The 20,648-nt window shown below is 58.7% G+C and overlaps 3 protein-coding genes across 5 annotated transcripts in view; 1 reads left to right on the top strand and 2 right to left on the bottom strand.

Annotated features, from left to right (window-relative positions):
* Window positions 1-2,383: 2,383 nt before the first annotated feature.
* On the top strand, window positions 2,384-12,545 carry KAT8 (lysine acetyltransferase 8). 2 transcript variants are annotated; one of them, XM_004705641.3, is made up of 11 exons: window positions 2,384-2,609; window positions 4,678-4,752; window positions 4,848-5,023; window positions 8,593-8,646; window positions 8,738-8,902; window positions 9,592-9,681; window positions 11,154-11,294; window positions 11,384-11,477; window positions 11,592-11,742; window positions 11,871-12,025; window positions 12,363-12,545. In XM_004705641.3, the coding sequence occupies exons 1-11, from the start codon at window positions 2,399-2,401 to the stop codon at window positions 12,425-12,427; spliced, it is 1,377 nt and encodes a 458-aa protein (XP_004705698.1). In that variant the 5' UTR covers window positions 2,384-2,398; the 3' UTR covers window positions 12,428-12,545. The 2 variants fall into 2 exon arrangements, with proteins under 2 accessions (XP_004705698.1, XP_045140045.1); XM_045284110.1 differs by having other exon boundaries at window positions 11,154-11,303.
* A 129-nt stretch (window positions 12,546-12,674) lies between these two features.
* Window positions 12,675-16,788, bottom strand: PRSS8 (serine protease 8). Of its 2 annotated transcripts, none has more exons than XM_045285932.1 (5): window positions 16,466-16,788; window positions 14,514-14,676; window positions 13,984-14,276; window positions 13,721-13,887; window positions 12,675-13,599 (listed from the first exon to the last, which is right to left on the bottom strand). In XM_045285932.1, the coding sequence occupies exons 1-5, from the start codon at window positions 16,548-16,550 to the stop codon at window positions 13,270-13,272; spliced, it is 1,038 nt and encodes a 345-aa protein (XP_045141867.1). In that variant the 5' UTR covers window positions 16,551-16,788; the 3' UTR covers window positions 12,675-13,269. The 2 variants fall into 2 exon arrangements, with proteins under 2 accessions (XP_045141867.1, XP_045141868.1); XM_045285933.1 differs by having other exon boundaries at window positions 13,984-14,255.
* A 1,667-nt stretch (window positions 16,789-18,455) lies between these two features.
* The window catches only part of PRSS36 (serine protease 36), a 12,997-nt gene continuing 10,804 nt past the window's right edge, over window positions 18,456-20,648 (bottom strand). Inside the window, exons 8-11 of the mRNA XM_004706013.2 lie at window positions 20,389-20,533; window positions 19,733-19,998; window positions 19,509-19,630; window positions 18,456-18,938 (exon numbers count right to left, since the gene is read on the bottom strand). Coding sequence (XP_004706070.1) covers window positions 18,660-18,938; window positions 19,509-19,630; window positions 19,733-19,998; window positions 20,389-20,533 — 812 coding nt within the window. The 3' untranslated portion in view covers window positions 18,456-18,659. The remainder of the gene's footprint in view (window positions 18,939-19,508; window positions 19,631-19,732; window positions 19,999-20,388; window positions 20,534-20,648) is intronic.

The raw sequence follows: 20,648 nt of genomic DNA, 5'->3' as shown, positions 1-20,648 counted from the left end.
GGGACCTGCTTGCCCATCTTGCCAAGAAGAAAGCAGGCTGGGCGGCTTGTCTGGTTGGGTCAGGGAGAAGTCTTTCTTTGGTCTCTCTTTGCATTTGTGTCTCTGCACTGTTAGCTGCCTTCCTGAAGCTGGCTGTGGGCCCATACTATTTCCTACCCTTCAGGATGCTAAGTTGAAGGGGCGAGGAACTATAACTTAGGGCCAAAGGCAGGTGGTGGGAAGCCCTGTGGTTCGCTGGCAACCACGGAACTTGCGTCTACAGCACAGGGGTTGGAGAAACGGGCAGCAGTCAGAGCGTGGTGGGTGTTGACTGCAGCTGAGAAGCTTGGTCTTGGTGGAAGCAGCGAGGGCCCATGAACAGGTCTTAAGCTACAAAGGGCATCTCTGGTGGGATTCCCTATAAACAAATGATTCCTGTTCTAGTGAGCGGTTACAGAGCATGCTCTCAAGGAAGACCCAGATCGCATGGGAGTCTGGCGGGGAGGGAAGCCAAGCAGGGCAAGGATCGAGTGAAAGTTCAGGGCCAGTAAGTTAATGCTTCGGAGTTGGGGGGGCGAGTGCTGAGCTCATCAGCACCAATGAACAGCTGTCTTGGGGAGGGGAGGGGAGGGGTAAGTAGACATGTAAGTAGCCTGGTTGAAACTTACCTCTGGCATTTCCAGGCAGAAGGGCTCTTAGCCAAAGACATTCCGCAGGTACTAGTCTTTGAAAGCACAGAGAAGGGGAACTGAGGGAACAGAGACAAAGAAAAGGGATCCCGGGGGCTGTGGGGCAAGCGTCCACGGAGTCCCAGGAGGGGCAGTCGGGCTATCCGAGCATCACTGGTGGACTGGAGAATGAGGTGGAAGCAGTGACCCTGATCTGGGATGTGTAAAGCCTAGTTCAGTCCAGGGCGGGCGGCTTTAACTTGATCCACCCTGGCTCTCCTTTCGCAGGAGAAATGGGCAGCACGGGCATGCCCTGCCAGAAACACTCTGGATTCATTTATGTGCTTGGCTTTGAATTACTTTATGTGCATGGCACCTTCAGCAACACTTGACTGTTGCTAAAATTTTTACAAACCTCCTCCCCATCCCCCCAATTCAGTGACATGACCCATTAAGGGGTCAAGACCCACATTTTAAGAAGCTATGGTCTAATCTTTGAATAGGGTAATATTGGGGCCCAAATGTCTTCGGCTTAGACAAAAGTGTATCAGAGACCCAGGCTGGGTGAAATAACAAACCTGGAGATTGGGCGGGGTATGGACAATCACTTAAGAATTTTCATCCTTCTCTTGCCTATTTTGGTTCTCCTAAGCTGCCATTTCTGCATCAGTAGGCTGCAGTCATATCACCAGGCTTTGGGCATGCCACCCCCCTACCTCTGATTTCTCAGTCCAGTAACGGGGTCCTACATCAAAGCTGGCTCGGGGAACTGTCAAAGGTAAAGTTGATGAAGCACCTACCCCGAGGCCCTCGGGAGAACGGCCTGGCAACGGAATTCTGAACAACCAGCGTGAAAACCCCACAGAGTGGGTAGCCCTGAGTCAGAGACACCCCAGCAGACGCTGGTGTACCCTGTTCCCATGTGAACACATGTGGCTGTTCAAGAGGATGACACTCCTACACAGTGGAGGCGATAGGACACCACCCGCCCACAGCCACCCAGCACACAACTCTCACAAGGTGAGAGTTCAGGATTCTGGTCTCAAGCCTTCTGGCCTGTTTTAGTCTGGGAGACGTCTGGTTTGGGGGCCCCCCACACCTTTCTTTGTACCGAGTTACAGCCCAGGAAGCTCCCGGGGGCAGTTCTACCCAGTCACAGAGAGTGGAGTTGGAGCCGGCTCGATGGCAGTCAGTTTTGAGTTTGAGCGAGCCATGCTTTATTTAGGAAGGCTTTATTTGGAGGGTGACTTACCAGTTCCTGCAGGGCACCCTCTGCCCTTCCTGCCTCCTCCCCCGCCCCAACTATGCTTTTAGTCCTTGCAAAGCAAAAATCTGGGTTCTTCCAAACAAGGGTGACCAGTCTTGGGCTGGGGGAGGTGTGCACCGCGGGAGGGAGGGAGGGAGGGACGGGGCGTTGGTTCCAGGCTCAGGAGGCCCCAGCCCAGAGAGGAGCGGGAGCGGCAGTCCTGAGAGTGGGCAAACTTCGCTCCTTCAGGCACCGAGGTCCTCAGAAGACTGAAGACGCGCGGGAGGCGCGGCTCCCCGCGTTCGCACGGGGGCGCAGCCATGTTTACGTACGGACGGCAAACACCGAACAGGCCCCTCCCGCAGTCAACGTCAAGCCTGGCCGGGTGCCGCGGCCAATAGGCTCCCGCCACCTCACAGAGCCCGCAGCCTCGGCCCCGCCCCGCCCGACCCGGAACTAAAAGGCCGCGCCGGCGCTGCCTTCTGACGTCACTTCCTTTCCGGCCATGGCGGCACCCGGTGCGGCCGCGGCGGTTGTGGCGGCGACTGCTGGGGTGGTAGGGGAGGGTGACCCCGGGCCCGGGGACAGTGTGGCGGTGGAGGGCGCCGCCCCGTCCCCGGGCCGTGTCTCTCCCCCGACCCCCGCGCGCGGCGAGCCGGAAGTCACCGTGGAGATCGGAGAAACCTACCTGTGCCGGCGGCCGGACAGCACCTGGCGTGAGGGCGGGGGCCCGGGTTTAAAGAGCGGGGGGCGGGGCTTGGGGGCGGGGCCGAGCGCTGGGGGCGGGGAGTCTTGGGCCGTGCTACCTGCGGACGGAGCGCGCCAAGTTCCGGGGACCCTGCCCCTGGGGATCACCAGGTTCCTCGTACTGCGTGTAGGGCTCCCGGCTCACCCTCGTGCCCAGTTATTGGCGACCCCGCTGCTTCCTCAGCCTCTGGTCACCGCGTCTTCTCCATAACCCACCTTCTACAAACCCCAAGCGCGTTCCTTTTAAATAATCCCCAAACACTTTAGTGTTAATGTATGTGACCTGCCCTGGGGTTTCTAGCCTTCCCTACCCACCCCACCCCCCCAAAACCCCCAAACAAACAACAAAGGCCAAAGCCCGACCCGCTGTATCCTCTGCTTGGAATGTCCCTTTTCCCTTTCTCCTGGTCACCCGACCAGCTACACTCATTTTTAATGTCACATCTTCTGTGGTGCCATTCCCGAGCCCCCTCAGGCAAAGTGACTGGGCCATATCGGCATGCCTCACCACATTTTCTTCATACCTTAGCATGGTACAGGTGGCATTCTTCCTTAATTACCTGTGTCTCTCCCTGTCACAGCGGGAGCTTCTAGGGCAACCTTCCTAGTGCAGCGACCCTTTCATACAGTTCCTCATGTTGTGGTGACCCCCAACGTTAGCATTGTTTTCGTTGCTACTTCATAGCTGTCATTTTGCTACTGTTATGAATCATCATGTAAATATCTGATAGGATGTGTTTTCGTTGTTACCAATTGAACATAACCACAGCTGAATATAAAAAGACCAATCAGCGCCCAGATTAAGTTCCCATGGTACAAATATTTTGTGTGTGTGCAATAGTTGATGATTTTACATTTACCCAGTAATTATAATTCTGGAAGTGTCATTTTACCTCCAGTACTTCTGCTTTCAACACAGCAGCTGCTTTCTACATATTAGCTGCTCTCTACACATGTGTGACTGGTCCGCATAAGGACATTATGGCACCAACCCTGTCACACCTGTATTTGTTCCTGGTGTATGTGATGGGGTTGGTGTGATGATATCATCATGATGGGTAGACGTATGTGGGCGTCTCTGCATGTGGGTAGACCCGCCTGGAGACGGATAAAGGAGCAATGTCTCGGTTCCTAAGACCATTGGAAACATGTGTTCTGAGACCCCTGTGAAAGGGTCCTTTGACCCCCAAAATGGTTGAGACCCACAGGTTGAGAACCGCTGTTTTAGCAGGTTGGGGCTAGGAGCAGGTTGGTGCATTCTCTGCACCCAGCAACCAGCATAGGGCAGACAGGCGGGGGTCCTTTATTTCTTGATGGTTTGCTTGCTGTCAGGTCCCAGCTAAATTCCACAGCAGGGGTCCTCAAACTTTTTAAAACGGGAGCCAGTTCACTGTCCCTCAGACCCATTGGAGGGCTGGAGTATAGTTAAAAAAAAAACTATGAACAAATTCCTATGCAACAGCACATATCTTATTTTAAAGTAGAAAAACAAATGGGGCAAAAACACCCAGTGGGCCAGATAAATGTCCTCGGTGGGCCGCATGTGGCCCGCGGGCTGTAGTTTGAGGACCCCTGCTCTATAGGTATTAAGTCACCCTCTGAAATGGCCATGATTTCATCTCTCTTACTGACGATGAAACAGGCCCGAGAGTGAAGTAACCAGATCTGGGACATGGAGGAGGCCGGATGGACTAGCCAGCCTTCTCGACCCCTAACAACAGTAACCCCGTCTAGACGAAGGGCCTTCAAACAGCTCAGGGGGAAGTGGAGTGAAAAAGTCATGGGACATTTCTAGAAACTCTTAGACATCCCCTGGTGCAGTAAAATGAGCAAGGAAATGAGAGCCCGCATTAAGCTCAGCTCAGTGTTGCAGCCCCAGCCTGACCCCCCTCCTGGGGCTGGAGGGCTTTTGTCTAGACCTGTACGGATGGGGAGGCAGGCCATGCATGGCCCTGGAAACTGCCTCTCTGTGTGCAGGCTCCCTCTCATCTCAGCCCTGCCTTTCCTTCCCAATGGCCTGATCCTTTTTCCTTGCAGATTCCGCGGAAGTGATCCAGTCTCGAGTCAATGACCAGGAGGGCCGAGAGGAATTCTATGTGCACTATGTGGGCTGTGAGTGCTTGGGGCACGCAGGGCCTGGGGGGAGGAGATGGGGGAGGGGGGGACCCCCCGAGCAAGGCCGAGCTCTCACAGCCCCCTCCCCACAGTTAACCGGCGACTGGATGAATGGGTCGACAAGAACCGGCTGGCACTGACCAAGACAGTGAAGGACGCCGTGCAGAAGAACTCCGAGAAGTACCTCAGTGAGCTGGCTGAGCAGCCCGAACGCAAGATCACCCGCAACCAGAAGCGCAAGCATGATGAGATCAACCACGTGCAGAAGGTCGGGGTTCCCGGGGCGTCCGGGGCTGGACTTCAGTCACTCATTTCTGCACCCTCCTAGTCTGTCAGGGCTACTTCCTGCCTGGACTCCTCACTGATGAGAAAACTGAGGCTTAGGGCAACGGCTTGGCCGTGGGTAGTCTCACTGCATGGCAGTGCCACCGTGAGACTGAAACTCGGGCTTCCTGCCTCTTATCTCCCATTGGCTTTGCCCCCTCAGGCAAGCAGACTGGAAGTCCAAAGGGGAGGGTCCAACATGACTGCTCATCAGGCACTGGCTATTACTGAACATCCTGTGTTCTGCGTACCTGAAGCTCCTCCCTCCGCCACAACAATTCAGTGCCACAGGGATAATCACCTCTCTTGGTTCGTGAGGAAGCAAGCTTAGAAAGGTTAAGTAATGGGCCCAAGGTCACACCGTTGGTTGATGAGGTGGAAATGGACTGATGCTGCTGCATATTTATTGGTCTGTGAGCCAAGTAGTTGGTACGTGTCTTGCATACGTGAGGCTGCTGACGTCTCACTGCAGCCCTGTGAGGTACAGCATTATGATGGCTGTCCCGGTTTACAAGGGAAGGCCAGTTAAGTCAGGTTCCCCAGTTGGAAATTAGATCCCACTCTGGCTGTCCAACTTCAGAGCCCAGCCCCGAACCATTACTGACACGTTCTAGAAACCCAAGGCCTCTTGCCTCCAAAACCTGGGTTCTTTGTACCTCAGCAGGTTACTCCCTTCCTCCCTCCCTCTCTTGTTCTGCATAATCCCATAGTGACCCTATAGGACGGGGTAGAACTGCTTCTGTGGGTTTCCAAGACTGTAGCTCTTTGTGGGAGCAGAAAGTCTCTTCTTTCTTCCAAGGAGCAGTTTTGGTGCTTTTGAACTGCTGACCTTTCAGGTAGTAGCCCATCTCATATCCACCACGCCACCGGGGCTCCTGATCTGCGTAACAGGGTGTTCACACCAGAAGAGGGTTTCTCCAGCTCTGCAGGCCTTCAGACACGAGAGTCAAGCAGCGTAGCCGTTTTGTCCTCTGAGCACTTGCTGTGTGCTTTGCCGCCCCGTTTTCTCACACTCTGAAACACAGCCCGTGGGCCGATGGCACAAAGCAGCTTCAGTTTTACATAGAGGGGAGAGAGGGTTAGGTAAGAACAAGCATTCCTTTCAAAGGTAAGCAGTGTTTGGGGAAGCTTTACTTTTCTGTGAAAGCACACATACACACACGTCAGCTGGTTGGGCATTGCCAAATGCACTGCCTGCGGCTTGTGTTGACAAACCAGCTGCTGAAATGCTGTGAACTAGGGCGTCCCTCTCCCGTTGGACTCTCTGTGTATGTGCTATCTGGTCAGGAACCCACTGGCCACATGCCACTGGTGAGCACCTTCACATGACTGGGAATTAAGTTGCACCGCATCCTCATTTAAATGTGAGCTCCCCAGCTGGACAGCACAGATCCATGGACTTGGTAGTTGCTCAGCCAGGAGCATCGGGTCGCAGAGACCCACCTCTCCGCTGCCCTTGAATGGTGCGGACCAGTGTTTAATCCCATTCATTCTAAATAGCAACGTTAGTCTCCTTCAGAATACGTTGCAGCACATCAGACAAAGAGGTGTTTTTGTGTGAGGAGCCCTGATGGCGTCCGAGTAATGCATCGGGCTGCTCACCGCAGGGTCAGCAGTTCGAAACCACCAGCCTCTTCTGGGGAGAAAGATGAGGCTTTCTACTCCCCTAAAGAAGTAACAGCCTCGGAAACCCACGGAGAAGCTCTGCCCTGTCCTGTAGGGTTGCTAAGAGTCAGAGGAGACTGGTGTAATTCTTGATGCATCTGCAGGCGAGTGCTGTGTGCAGCACGTTTTAAGGAGGCGTGGGACGGGGAGGAGGAGGGAAATCTTCCCTCACTCGGCAGTGGTCACGTTCAAGTTTGGACAGACTAGTGGCCCAGACCCAACTCTGCTGGTGACGAGTTCTGTGACCTCACCTTTTGGTGTCCCCGTTTCCTCTTTTGTCCAACGAGGGTAGTGAGAACTCGGTAGTGAGAACTCTCGGCTCAGTCTCCCTGCAAGGACAAAATGAAATCATGCCTAGAGAGTGCTTGCTACTTGGATTAAATGGCAGCTGATTATCCCCCAGAGCAAGTGCCCTCACTTCTTCCTGCCGGCTGCCTTCCCGTCAAAGGGAATAAGGATGCTGTGTCTCAGGATTGCCCCAGGGGTTAGATGAGGCCAGGCTGGCACGGTGCTTCCAAGGGCAAATCGCTGCTCCTTCCACTCCTCTGCTGTTCAGCCGTGAGATGGGAGCAGGTGCCCTCCATCCCAGTCTTCGGCCTCGGGCTCCCCTTCCCCAGGAAGTTGTGTCTGTTTCTCCCATAGTTGTCACGAGCTGGCCTACTGCTCCCTAAGGAGTTGGATTGGAGAGGCGGGGGGACCCTGGCGAGGAGCTTTAAAAGGTGTCAGGTCACCGACCGGGGGGTGGGGGTGGGGGGTGGTGGTTTGCGGGCTGATCTGTGCAGTGTGAAGCAAAAGAGGAGGTTCTCTTACGTCTCATGGAAGTGCACAGGAGTGACTATGAAGAAGCAGCTCGTTTGGTCTTGGACGTCATTGGCCACTGCACTCCCAGCTTGGGAAGGAGGGTGTCCATTCTGGATAAAGCAGTGACGGAGAGCAAACCCTGCTTCCCCTGCTTCATCCCAGGCCCTCCGGCCTCATGCTCTGTGCCCTGCTGAGCAAGCACTTTGGTAGGGTGGGCGGGGCATTCAAGGCACAAACACCAGGGCCACAGAGGAAGTGTGAGGGCTCATGGGAGGCAGGGGCTCTGAGGTGGCCTCGTTCATTGTCCCAGCCCAGCATGGTGGCAGTGGCTGTGGGGACGGCACAGGGAAGCGGAGACCCAAGTCCAAAGGTGCCAGGGAGGTGGACAGGGCAGTATGGCCACTAATCGCACATCAGGCCAAGAAGCAGCAGCATTTAAAACCAAGCCCGGTTACTGCTCCTGGGTGGTTGAGGAGAGGGTGGTAGCTCGGGGGCGGTGGGGGCTCCAGGAGGAGAGAAGAGAATTCCTTTCAGGACACCTGGAGGCTGTTGTATCGGGGGAAAGACCTCTGCGCAGGTAGCTAGTGGACCTGTTCCAGGCCAAGGCCTGCGATGGGCAGTCAGGGAAGGCCCGTGGTTTCGTCTGTAGCTTACACCAAGAGCCCAGCTGGGTCCCATTACTCAGCGGAAGCCCTTCGCAGTCGCCTGCTCCTCACCATGGTACCCAACTTGGGCGTGAGCGGTATCTGGGATGTGTGCTTGGTGAGCCCTCACCAAAGTCACTGCTGTCGAAGCCATGCTGACTCAAGCTGGCCCTCTGACTTTCCAAGTCGGCAGCTCTTGGGGGAGCAGAAAACCCGTCCTTCTCGTGCGGGGCGACTGGTGGTTTCAAACTGCCATCCTTGTACCTCGCAGCCCAACGACTGAGTAAGCTGCTTGAATGTCAGTTGTTAATCATCCACAGGATGAGCTCTGGTTGGCAGTGGAGGCCGCTGTGGGTTCTGGGGTTGGGGTTCACCTCTGTCCACTTCTCTCTCCGTGCCCCAGACCTACGCAGAGATGGACCCGACCACGGCGGCCCTGGAGAAGGAGCATGAGGCGGTGAGCAGGGGCAGGGGCCTGCGCCCCGGGGACCTCTCCCCTTGTGCTCCCGCTGAGCCAGCCCTGCGCCCCACTCCCACCCCTCTGACAGATAACCAAGGTGAAGTACGTGGACAAGATCCACATCGGGAACTACGAAATTGACGCCTGGTACTTCTCCCCTTTCCCTGAGGACTATGGGAAACAGCCCAAGCTCTGGCTCTGCGAGTACTGCCTCAAGTACATGAAGTACGAGAAGAGTTACCGCTTCCACTTGGTGAGGCTGGACGGGGCCCTCAGGGCTGGGCAGGGCAGGAGGCCGAGGCACAGACGGCCCCAAGAGGCTCAGTGCGCACGGGTCCTGGGTTTCAGGCCTTGCCGGGCCGTTCGCTCGCTGCCTGGCCTTGCCGAGGTCCCTTTCCAGACCCTTCCTCATCTAAGGAATGGGGATGGGGGTGGGGTCAGGAATCCCTGCCCTGCCCGCCGGTTTCTGTTCTTTGTCACCTGGTTGCCAAAGCCAGCCCTGTGCTGGGCTCCTCTGGACTGAAGAGCACACAGCCCCTGAGCCAGGGTGGGGTGGGGGGCCTGGAGGAGTAGACAGAGGGGCAGGAGCAGGTCTCTTGAATGCCAGGGTCAGGATTTCCCAAGCCTGGCACCTGAGGCGTGGTTGGGAGTGCCCGCTGGTGGCCGTGCTGGGAGTCCGCTCGAGCCCGGCTGGCTGGCTCTACAGCCTGTCCTGCTCTGCGGGGGACTGCACCTTACGAGGCCTCCGCTGCTTTGTGGGTGAACGGCATTCAGCTCTGAAGGTTATTGGGAGGATCACCTCAGGCAGGTGAGGTGTTGAGGATGGGAAACTGAGACTTAGGCTACAGGTTGGGGAGGAGGGGAAGGCTGGGCTTCTGCTCAGAAAGCCTGGCAATCTCAAGCCTCTGGCTAACGCCCTTCTCCCTCTGCCCCGTCCCCCAGGGCCAGTGTCAGTGGCGGCAGCCCCCAGGGAAGGAGATCTATCGCAAGAGTAACATCTCCGTGTATGAGGTGGACGGCAAAGACCACAAGGTGAGCCTGCGCAGCGCCCAGGGCTGCATGGGAAGCAGGGGGTGGTGGGCACCGGGCACCTCGCCAGTGGGCAGGGGCCGGCCTTACCCTTTGTCTGGCCCTCATCTGTGGTTAGTCCTGAACCACCCACAGCCCTGTGGTGGCCGCCTGGGGGCGGGACTTCTGATAGGGTCGCTCTGGAGCCCCCCGGAGAGATGTCTCTTAGGAAGCACAGGGTCAGCAGTTGGGATCCATCAGGCTTTCTGTTCCCAAACAGCGTTCACAGGTCATAGTGTCAGACCCCACGGGGCACTGCCCCGTCCTCTGGGTTTGCTGGGTTGGCAGTGGGTTGTCTGTGTCCGTTTTTATTGTGTTTTATTTCTGGAGGCCGCTCACCGAGGGGCTTTTCCTTCCTGGGTGGGGGTTCGGTGAGGCAGGGTCGGATGAGTACGACCTTTCCCCGGCCCATCTCACCTCCGAGGGTCCCCCTCTCCGTGGGAAGTGCTGTGTGGTGCAAGAGGAAGCGTGGCTACCGGCTTCCCATTGCCCCATCAGGTCCTAGGTGCCCGCAGGCAAGTGACCCCACAGTTCCGTTCCTGTTTCCTCCTCCACAAACAGGAGTCAGGACAGTGTTTACCTCAGGGTTGTTGGTGCAACCAGTGGGACAGCATATGGCCAGAGCGGAGCCGGTGCCAGCGTCAGCAGGCGCTTAGTAAACTCGAGCTCTTGTGACTAGTGACCTGTCAGCCTGGAGCACGGGGAATTCCCAAGCTGGTCCTCCCTGCTGCCGCCGGTACCCACACGCACGCATGCACACAGGGGAGAGGGCAGAACGGGCTCCAGCTATAGATGCGGGTCCTGGTCCTGCTCGACCCGCCTGCTAAAACTTCCCTTCCCAGAGTGTCAGGTTCTGCGGAAGGGAGCTGGGCCTGACTGGCATTGGTTGGGTCTGATGAGGGAGTGGGTGTGAGAGGGTGTCATAACCAGGTGATCTGTGCTAGAAGCCACCCTCCAGGTCCTAGTGCCCCTGGTCTCGGGCCTGCAGCAAGGAGACGCGGTCCAAAAGGGCTTGGGGTTCCCTGGAGTCAGGATGTGACCGAAGCCTCAGTGTCATGCCTCAGCCTGGTGCCAGGTGTGGGGGACACAGCTTTTCGCAGGCCCCTCTGCCGGCTTGAATTCCTGCCTTGGCCCAGAACCTCGGGCAAGGCACTCCTGTCCCCGCAGCCTGTTTCTTGGTCTGAGCTGAGAGGCTGCGACAGGGAAGCCGAAGCAGGTGACACACACAGAGCAACTTGCCGGAATCCAGCACGTGGAACGTAACCACACTAAGCCTGCAGGGCCACCGTCGTGCCCCCACGTGAGAAAGGCTCGCAGGCTTTCTGTCCTCCTGCCCAGCCCAGGTGGTTGTCCTTCAAGGCTTCTGGCCCCTGCCGGGCTGGGTAGGGCAATCCTGTCTGCTCTCCTAGCCTGTCCCCCGCCTCCCTGTCCCTCAGATTTACTGCCAGAACCTGTGTCTGCTGGCCAAACTGTTCTTGGACCACAAGACGCTGTACTTCGACGTGGAGCCCTTCGTCTTTTACATCCTGACCGAGGTGGACCGGCAGGGGGCTCACATTGTTGGCTACTTCTCCAAGGTGAACACGGTGGGTGCGGGGAGCTGGGGGGAGGGCAGGAGATGAGCCTCTACAGAGGTCCTGAGCCCTCCCCCCACTCTCCCCTGCAGGAGAAGGAGTCCCCAGATGGCAACAACGTGGCCTGCATCCTGACCCTGCCCCCTTACCAGCGCCGCGGCTACGGGAAGTTTCTCATCGCCTTCAGTGAGTGGCCCCCAGTGTGTCGGGATGTGTGTTGCGTGTGTGCGCACACAGCGGTGGCCCTAGGGGCCTGGCCAGGCCAAGGTCCTCAGCAGCTTCCTGTCTGCACCCTGCCAGGCTATGAGCTGTCTAAACTGGAGAGCACGGTGGGCTCCCCCGAGAAGCCGCTCTCTGACCTGGGCAAACTCAGCTACCGCAGCTACTGGTCCTGGGTGCTGCTGGAGATCCTGCGAGACTTCCGGGGCACGCTGTCCATCAAGGACCTGAGGTGAGGGCCCTGACCATGTGAGGGAGGGCTCCTCGAGTGCTAGGACCCCATCCCCTCACCCTCTTGTGCTTGCCCCCTGTCACCCCTCCCGGGGGGACGCGCTCAGCCCTGCTCTCCCCATCCTACAGCCAGATGACCAGCATCACCCAGAATGACATCATCAGCACCCTGCAGTCCCTCAACATGGTCAAGTACTGGAAGGGCCAGCACGTCATCTGCGTCACACCCAAGCTGGTGGAGGAACACCTCAAGAGTGCCCAGTATAAGAAACCGCCCATCACAGGTGGGTGGGGGGCTGCCCAGGGTGTGTGTGTGTGTGTGTGTGTGTGTGTGTGTGTATCAAACCCGCTGGGAGTCAGAGTCTCCTGACTTTGCTGTCACATGACTCCAAACCCGTCAGACCAGTTCTGGGGACAGGCCTGAGGCAAGTCACTCATTCCTGAGCTTCCCCACCCCTCCCCCCTCAGGACTCACTGCCCTTTTGTTCTCACCTGGAGGAGGTGAAACCTGGCCTGGAACCAGAGCTGTGCAGCCAGGTGTGTGTGCGTGCAAGTGCATGGTGGTGGTGCGGTGGCCTGGCCGGGAGGTCTAACCCATCTCTGTCCATCTTCTCCCCACAGTGGACTCTATCTGCCTCAAGTGGGCCCCCCCCAAACACAAGCAAGTAAAACTCTCCAAGAAGTGATGGCCTGGGCCCAGCACTTGGACTCAGCCCCCTTGCTCACCCCTCTCGCCTCCAGTTTGTAAATGGATGTACAGACCTGTTTGTTTCCTTGTTTAAATAAAGTAACTTCTTTAGTGGCTCTGGACTGCAGAGGGAGAGGGAGAGGCCACGCACAGGCTGGTCTTTGTGCCATGCGCACCACCCCCACCCCCGACACACACACACACACACACACACACACACACACACACACACACACACAAGCTCGTTGTGCTTCAGACACTTTACTCCTTGCTCTTCCCCCCCTCCCCCACCAGGTCCAAGGCCCAGCTCAGTTCCGAGGGGGCTCATTCCACCGGAGTCCAGGAGTTAGGGCTTAAGGGTGGGGGTGGGGCACGGCAGTCCACAGGCAAGATGGCGGGGCTCCCTGGTCCTGGGGGACATGCTGCCCAGAAGGCAGCCCGGGCCCCGAAGGAAGGCAGGAAGCTGGCGGAGGGATGGACAGTGTCACACAGACCCAGTGGTGGCCCATAGCCAGGCCTTCAGCGGCCAGTCTTCCAGAAGCAAGGTGGGGGGCCTGAGCCCATACTCACAGCCCAGGATCCCAGGGGGCTCCATAGGAGTCCAACCAACAGGCGGGCGGCTAGCTGGAGGGCGGGGCTTCCACAGGCAAGAAAACCCAAGATTGGGCTGTAGGCCCCAAGGGCAAATTCAGAAGATTGGGTGCTTCCCTGACCTCCAGCAGGGGCCCCCAGAGGAAGGAGGGGTGCAAGTTGGGCCCCCTGGGAACGGGTATCTGTCCTTGGATAATGTCAGTCGGGGGCGGGCCTTGCTCCCAGCAGCACTGGCGGCAGTGAGCTCTGCTATGGCCACCGGCAGAGGAGGCTCAGGGCCAGGCCCAGCAGCAGCAGCATGCGAGCGGACCCCCGCAGCCCACTTGGCCCCGGGGCAGAGTTGTGGGGCCGAAGGTGATGGTTCCGGCAGAGGTGGTCGTCAGGCAGGGATTCCTCGGTCTGGGGTACCACATGCGAGGGGAGGTCGGACACGTGGTACTGGATCCAGTAGGTGTAGCTGGAGGTCAGCGTGTACACGCCAGGCCTATTGGCGGCCCCACAGGCGTCGCCCCAGCTCACAATGCCTGCTAGGTACCAGAGGCCCCCCATAGGGCAGGAGAGCGGGCCCCCGGAGTCACCCTGAGGAGAGAAGCCAGATGGCAGCTGTCAGAAGCAGGACCTGGGCCTCCAGCCTTGGTCTCCCAAGATGTACTTGTCTCCTCTTCTCACCCTTCCCCCCAACCCCGGCCGCCCCGTTTACCTGGCAGGCGTCCTTGCCCCCTTGCACGTAGCCTGCACACACCATGTCCTTCTGGATGAAGTGGGGCTCCTCGGGCTTGGAGTTGATGTTGTACAGACAGTTACACGTCTCCCGGCTGATGAGAGGCACCTCCAGCTGCTGCAGAGGTCTGGGGGCTGTCAGGCTCACTGTCGGGGCAAAAGATGCTTATCCAGGGCCCAGTCCTGAGTCAGGCCCCCTCACCCTCCCTCTGTGCCTCTAGGCAGCCGGTGCCCCCAGCTCACCTGAGGGAGCCACGTGGCCCCAGCCAGTGACCGTACAATGGTGGCCATTGGGGAAGGAGGCGTTGGCGGCCGGGAGGCAGATGGGGCGGATGGAGCGGGAGAAGGCAACGGGCCTTTTGAGGCGGAAGAGCGCGATGTCGCCCTCGGAGCCCTCCTGCTGGTAGCTGGGGTGGGTGATGACCTGGGCCACGGTGCTGACCACAGCGTCAGGGTTGAAGGAGTCCAGCTGGTGGGCACCCAGCCTCACCTCATAGTCATCCTTGGAGTGCTCTCTGCGGGCACATGGGCAGAGGCTGGCACCCGGCGGTCCCCCTCAAGCCCAGGCTCTGATCCCAGACAGATGGCCTTTTATAGACCATCCCTGGGTCCTACATTGATCTGGTGACCTCTGTCCTCTCCACCTCCTGGCTGCTCCTTTCAGACACCTCAGCCCCAACCCCAGGACCCCAACCTCTGGCCTGGATTGACACCTGACTCCCACAGCCCGCCTCTGAGCGGCATGCCCCTTTCCCTCTCCCCGCACCTGGTACCTGGGGAAGCAGTGAGCAGCAGACAGCACCCACTGCTCGGACAGAAGAGAACCACCACACACGTGGACGCCGTTGTAGGTGATGCTGACCTGCCAGGGCCACTGACCAGGGGCCGAGCTGCTTCCGCCTGTGATGCGCGCTTGTGGGGCTACGCCGCAGGTGGCTGCCGGAGGAGAAAGGGAAAAGGGGGTCAGGCTCTTCGTCCCACCCCTGCTGACAGCATGGAGCTTGGGAAGTCGGGCGGCAGAAGCCTGTTGTCCCCACCGTACAACGTGGTTCATCCTGCTTCCCCTCCATCCAACCCACTCCTCACATGCTTGAAGACGTTCTGAACCTACAGACCCGGGGGCCAGGTCTCTCCCCACTTCCCCGGGAGCCCTTCCTTTCAAACCCTCCACGTCACTGCCGTCTACTCTGGCCACCGCTCTGGACATTTCCTGTCACACACACCGGGCTACACACTCATTCGCCGCGCTGGGGCCTTTGTTCATGCAGATCTCTGCTTTAGAAAAATTCTCTTCAAATGGCAGCCCGACTGATAAGAGCGCTTCAGTGGCTCTGCCTCCGTTTCAAGCACATCAATCTGCAGACTTCCTGGCGTGAGTTCCTCCTCAAAGCTCCAGGTGCCCAGCTCCCAGAATGGGCTGAGTGCCCAGACAGAGTCACCAAAGCGTTCAGAACACATGCTCTGGCTCAGATGAACCAGGCTCCTGGGAGGTGACCTTTCTGGGGCAGGTTCCGGGACAAGGCCACACCCTGCGAAGCCATGCTTACGGTGCCGCCTCCCAGCCCTTCACAAAGTCACCGTCTAAGAAGCAGAGAAAAACTGCCCAGCCAGCTGCCTCCTCACCCTCAACTCGAGCAGACCCAACCCAACCCAGCCTACTGCCCTCGAACGGATTCCGACTCACAGACCCAGCGACCTTACCAAAGGAGACCTCCAAAAGCCTCTAGGGCCATCTTTCTTCTGAAGAGTGATGATGGATTCGAACCACCAACCTTTCAGTTGGCGGCAGAATGCTTAACCACTGTGCCATGAGGACTTTTCTCTCCTAATGGAAATACTGGGGAGTGAGTGTTTGGGGTCTGGAAGGAGCTCACGTTCCTGACCTCCGAGAGGCCTCACTGCAGCCCCAGGAGGCAGACATAACCCATGTTAGGGGTGAGGAACTGCAGCTTGGGTGAAGAGACTTGGCCAAAGGGGCACAGCCCGGGCAAAGTCAGGGCTGACGGCCTGTGTCGCCTGAGAACCCGGGTGCGTCCCTTGGAGGAAAAGGGACCCTTGGACTCTGGACTCCTCTGTGACTCATCCTTAACTCGCTCTCAGTCCCCGGTCAACTGTGAGGTGTGTCTTTGGGGGTGCCACCTCCGTCTCCCTACCTGGCCCACAAAAGGCGGGTGATGACGACCCTCAGGGGTAAGGTGGGAGGTCTGAAGCTACAAGGCGGTGGGGCAGGAGAGAGGTGGCAGTCTGCTCTTAGAAGGTTGTGGGTGTTCAAGTCCCTAGAGAGCAGCTCCGTGCTGCCCTATAGGGTCACTATGAGTCAGAACCCACTGGGCCGCAGCTGTGGGGCTTTCTGGGGTTTTTTTAGTTTTTTTTTTTTTTAAAGACAATAGCAGAGGATCAGATGTCTCCTTCAACAAGCCAGACCAGCTAGAATCTGGACCCCTTTCTGCCGCCCCTCCCCCACCCCTGCCAGCCTGGCTGGGCAGAAACGAAGGGAGGGGCAAGCAGGGCCGCCCAAGTTCCCCCGAACCTCCAGCGCTGCTCTCTTCTCCACCAGGCGCCCCCAGCCCCACCTTGTCTCTCCCCGGAGGAGACCAGGGCGAGGTGGAAAAAGGGGGAGGTCGACGTCAAGGCCTGGGGCGGGGGAGGGGGGGGATCAGGAGTCAAGGGTCCCCGGGAGAAGGTATGCCTCCCTTCCCCCACCCTGGCGGACACGGTCACTCACCCATGGCGGGTCGGGAAAATCGCAGCAAGAGCAGAATGGCCAGCGTCTTCAGCTGCCCAGGCCCCAGATCTGCCCTCTGGGCCATGGCCCAGGACAAGGGCCCCTGGAGGACGCCCACCCCCCGGCAGCCGAGCGAGAGCCGAGCGAAGGAGGTGGGGTCTGAGGCTGGTTTTGCAGGTGGGATCCTGGCGCCGGGCCCACGGGGAAGGGCTCCCGGAATCCCGGCGGGCAGGGAGGCGGGATGGCCAAGGCTATCTCCGAAGGCAGGGACCCAGCACCCAGGGCGACGCCTCGGGTCTCCTTGGCCAGCTGGGCGGCCAGAGCCTAGTTGATCCCGGGAAGCCAGACTTCCCAGAAGTGGCGGCTCCGGAGGGAAGGTACCCACCTGGCCGCCCCGCCCCTGGCCCCGCCCTCCCGCTCAGCTTCCTCCTCCACTCACCTGCGCGGGGTGTGTCCGTCGGGTGGGGCGGCGCTGGGTGGCAAGGACCCCCACCCCCACCGAGTGTTCGCCCTCTGGCCAGGCTGGGACCCCGATGGGGTGGGCTTCCGCCATCTGTCCCCGGTCCTTCTGGCCGTGCCCCCCGCTCTCCCGGTGTCGCAGACCAGTCATGCAGGACCTGGCCCAGCCTTCATGAACAAGGTCATACGAAGGCTCCCCCCACCTGCCTTAAAGCCAGAATCGGAGTGGGAGCCTGCGAGGGCAGCTTGGGCCGGCCAAGGCCGTTCCCGGTAACGCCTGCCGCCGCAGCTGCTTCCAGGTGAGCGTGTCTGAGTGCCAATCCCGCCACAAGCGTTGCCCGAGTGCCTGCACTGTACTTCCTGCCAGGGATCGTCCGGACAGACACCTGCCCCGCCGGGCCCTGTCACGTGGGGAGGGGCTCTGTGGGTGAACGCACAGGAGGGGGACCCTGCCTGGCACCCCTGGGAGCCCCTCAAGGACGCATCTTGAGAAAGAAGATGACGAAATGGTGCTGGCCTTTTCTTTGGTCTACCACTTCCCCGTGCCACCGCCCAGGCCCCCTAGCCAGTGTCAGTTCGGGAGCACCCTGGGGCCTCAAGATCGGGCCCAATTGGACCGGCGGTTGGCAGGCGATATTTGATGAATTTAGGGGGTGTGTTGATGAGTGTGTATACGTGTATGTGTGCGATATGTGTATATTTGTATGTGTGTGCATAGTGTGGTGTATGTATGGATATGTGTATTATGTATGTGATATGTGTGTATATATGTGTGACGTGTCTATAGGATATGTATGTGCATATGTGTGACATGTGTGTGCAGTGTGCACTTGTATATATGTGTGACGTGTCTATAGGATATGTATGTGCATATGTGTGACACATGTGTATATGTGTGCGCACATGTGTGGCATGTGTGTCTATATATGATTGTGTGGTATGTATGTGTATGTGCTGTGTGTATATGTGAGATATGTGTGTGGTTTGTGATATGTGCACATGTGTGTGTGATGTGTGTGTGGTGTGTGAGCACAGGTAAGTAGTGCCTCACGGAGCAGGATGTACACTCTTAGCAACACCAGAGGGGACCCTGGAGGGGAAGGTCCTTTTCACATGTATGCAGGGGACAAGGGTGTACCCTGAGGGCTCGGTGTATAGGTATGGGGGGAGGGGGGTGAGGGGCTTCCTGGTGACACCGAATACGACACTGGATTCTGGATTCCCAGACTCCTGGAACCCCTAGCCTTGCTGCTCTTCAGGGGGCGGGGAAAGGACCTTAGGAGCCAAGCTGGGCTGTGACGCTGGACCCTCTGAGGAGGTGACACACACCAGCTGGCTGCCCCACCTCCCCGCCTGGGGCAGGAATGAGGGGACTGCTGCCACGTTATCAGGGACATATTTCCTGGCAGCCCAAGGCCTGACTCAGGGAGGCCCCAGGAGGGAGGGGCTGGCCTTTGGCTCTGTGGGCTTCCCCGCAGCACAGGCTGCCTGGCTTTTTGAGCATGCCCTCAGAGATGCCACAGAGCACGTGTCAGTGTTTACACCTTTATTGTCCCTCTTCTTGCTGCCACCCCCAAGGATTCCTAGGACCAAATACCTGGCCACCAAAGTCCAATTATCTGAAGCTGCCTCAGTGGGTGGGGCACCCTCCAGGTCAGGCGACATTCCAGTGACTGAGCTGGGGGCAAGGAGATGGGCCAGGAGGGGAAGGTAACCCCCGGGGAACCCAGGCCAATCAGCTCTGGATCAGCAGGGTCAGTAGCAGCAAAAGCAGAGAGGCCCGAGGGGAGCCTGAGGCCCCGGCCATGTCTGGAGGACAAAGGTCACTGCCTTCGAAGGGCCAGTTGGGGGAACCACTTGGGGGCAGGAAGTGGGCCTCCCCCACTGTCTGGGCGATCCAGGTCTCTTCAGGGGCAACAGCAGCGAACAGCTCCCTGCTCCCTCGAACAGCCATACCCAGGAGGACCCAGGAGCCTTCTTCAGTCTGGCACAGGAGCGGGGGCGCCGAGGTCACCTGCAGTCAGAGCCCAGGCCCCAGAGATCTGTGACACTTGGTCCTGGTCCTCTGTATCTCCTTATAAGGCCCACCTGGTCTTTTCCATATATTTGGAAAGGATTCTTTTCTCTCTCTCTCTCTCTCTCTCTCTCTCTCTCCAAGGCTCAGCCACAAAGCTCTGCTTCTTCCTAGTTGGGGGTCCCCAAGCCCCCAAATCCCTGGCCACCGAGTCCATTCTGACTCATAGCTCACAGTGACCCTAGAGGACAGAGTAGGACTTCCCTGTGGGTTTCTGAGCCTGCAGATCCTAGCGAGAGTAGAGAGCCGCACGGTTCTGAGAAGCGCTGACCAACCCAGCTTATAGCCCATGATGCCACGCGTGTCCCAAACGCAAGCCAAGCTCCTGCCATTGAGTCGATGCCCACTCCCGGCCACGGGCTAGGACAGGGTAGAACTGCCCAGTGGGTCTCTGACACTGGGACTCTACTGGGCCCAGGACTAAAAAATGCCCTCCTGGTCTCACTTTAGAGGCTGACCGCCCAGCACTGCCTGTCCCCTCCCTGGACTGGGATGCTCAGGACCCTGTACCTCACAGGTGTCCTCCTGTCCCTCAGCGTAGAGGACACAGAGGGTCCCGGGAGGCAGAGAGCCCGGATAGAGGCAGTGACAGAGTCGTGGTGTCAGGATGGATACAGCAGCAGCTACAGGGACTGGAAAGAGGAATGATGGGAGCTGCAGGTGTCTGGCTTCCAGGCACTACTCCCCTCCCCAGGACCCAGGCAGGGCTCTGTTCCCTAGGCGCCCCCACTGACCTCGATCCTGGGGGTCCTTCCAGCCCAGCACCCAGCAGCTGGCCCCCAGAGGAATGCCTCCTGGCTGGAGGCAGATGGGCAGAGCTGATGGGGAGGGCTCCACGCGGGAGCTCAGCTCCAACAGGGCCAGAGGGGGCCGGAGTCCCAGGTGCCTGGGTAGGCGGATGCTGATGACCCAGCGGGACAGCTGGTGGCCTTGTGGGAGGGGGCTGGCCCCTGCTCGGCCCAGGTACACTTGGACAGAGGGCACTGTTGTAGAGCCTGGTCTGTCAGATGAAAGCCAAGGCCAAGTCACTGCAGGCCAAGTCCTTCCCAGCCCAGGGGAAAAGGTAGCAGGAGTCTGGAGTCACTGCACCAATGCCTTCATTAGTCCTCCTTACTCTCTCCTCTGGTTGAAAACACTCTGCAGCGACTTCACTCCCTCCTAATGCCCCCTCCAGTCTCCTGCCTCCAAAACCAAACCCAGTGCCATGGTGGAAGCTGAGCCCGGCTCACAGTGGCCCGGTAGGACCACGGCCCCTGCTCTCAGGGTTCTGAGGCTGTATGCAGCTGTTGGTGGGAGCAGAGAGCTGCATCTTTCTCCTGCCCAGCTCATGACCCCTCTGCCACCACGACCCCTCTGCCACCTTCTTGCCCAGAGGCTGGGCGAGGCTCACCTGAGGACACAGTGCGTGGCTGCCAGGACCCAGCCCCGGGCCACAAGGATCCCCGAGCACACTCGGCCATCAGCCACGTGGACCTCTGCCAGCCAGGGCCACAGGACCCCCGTCGTCTGAGAGGTCTCTGGTAGCAGGCCACAGGCTAGGGGAAGGATGTGGACAATTTAGTGAGGGCCCCAGGGCCCCTGTCACAGACCTGGGCACCCTTAGGAACCCCTCCACCCCCCAGCTTTCTATGGGGTAGTTACATATTCTGG

Source organism: Echinops telfairi, unplaced genomic scaffold (genome assembly GCF_000313985.2).
Source record: "Echinops telfairi isolate 266 unplaced genomic scaffold, ASM31398v2 ScPeMD7_5;HRSCAF=22, whole genome shotgun sequence".
Lineage (NCBI taxonomy): Eukaryota > Metazoa > Chordata > Mammalia > Afrosoricida > Tenrecidae > Echinops > Echinops telfairi.
Note: the sequence above shows the minus strand (reverse complement) of the source record. Positions and strands in the feature narration are given on the sequence as shown.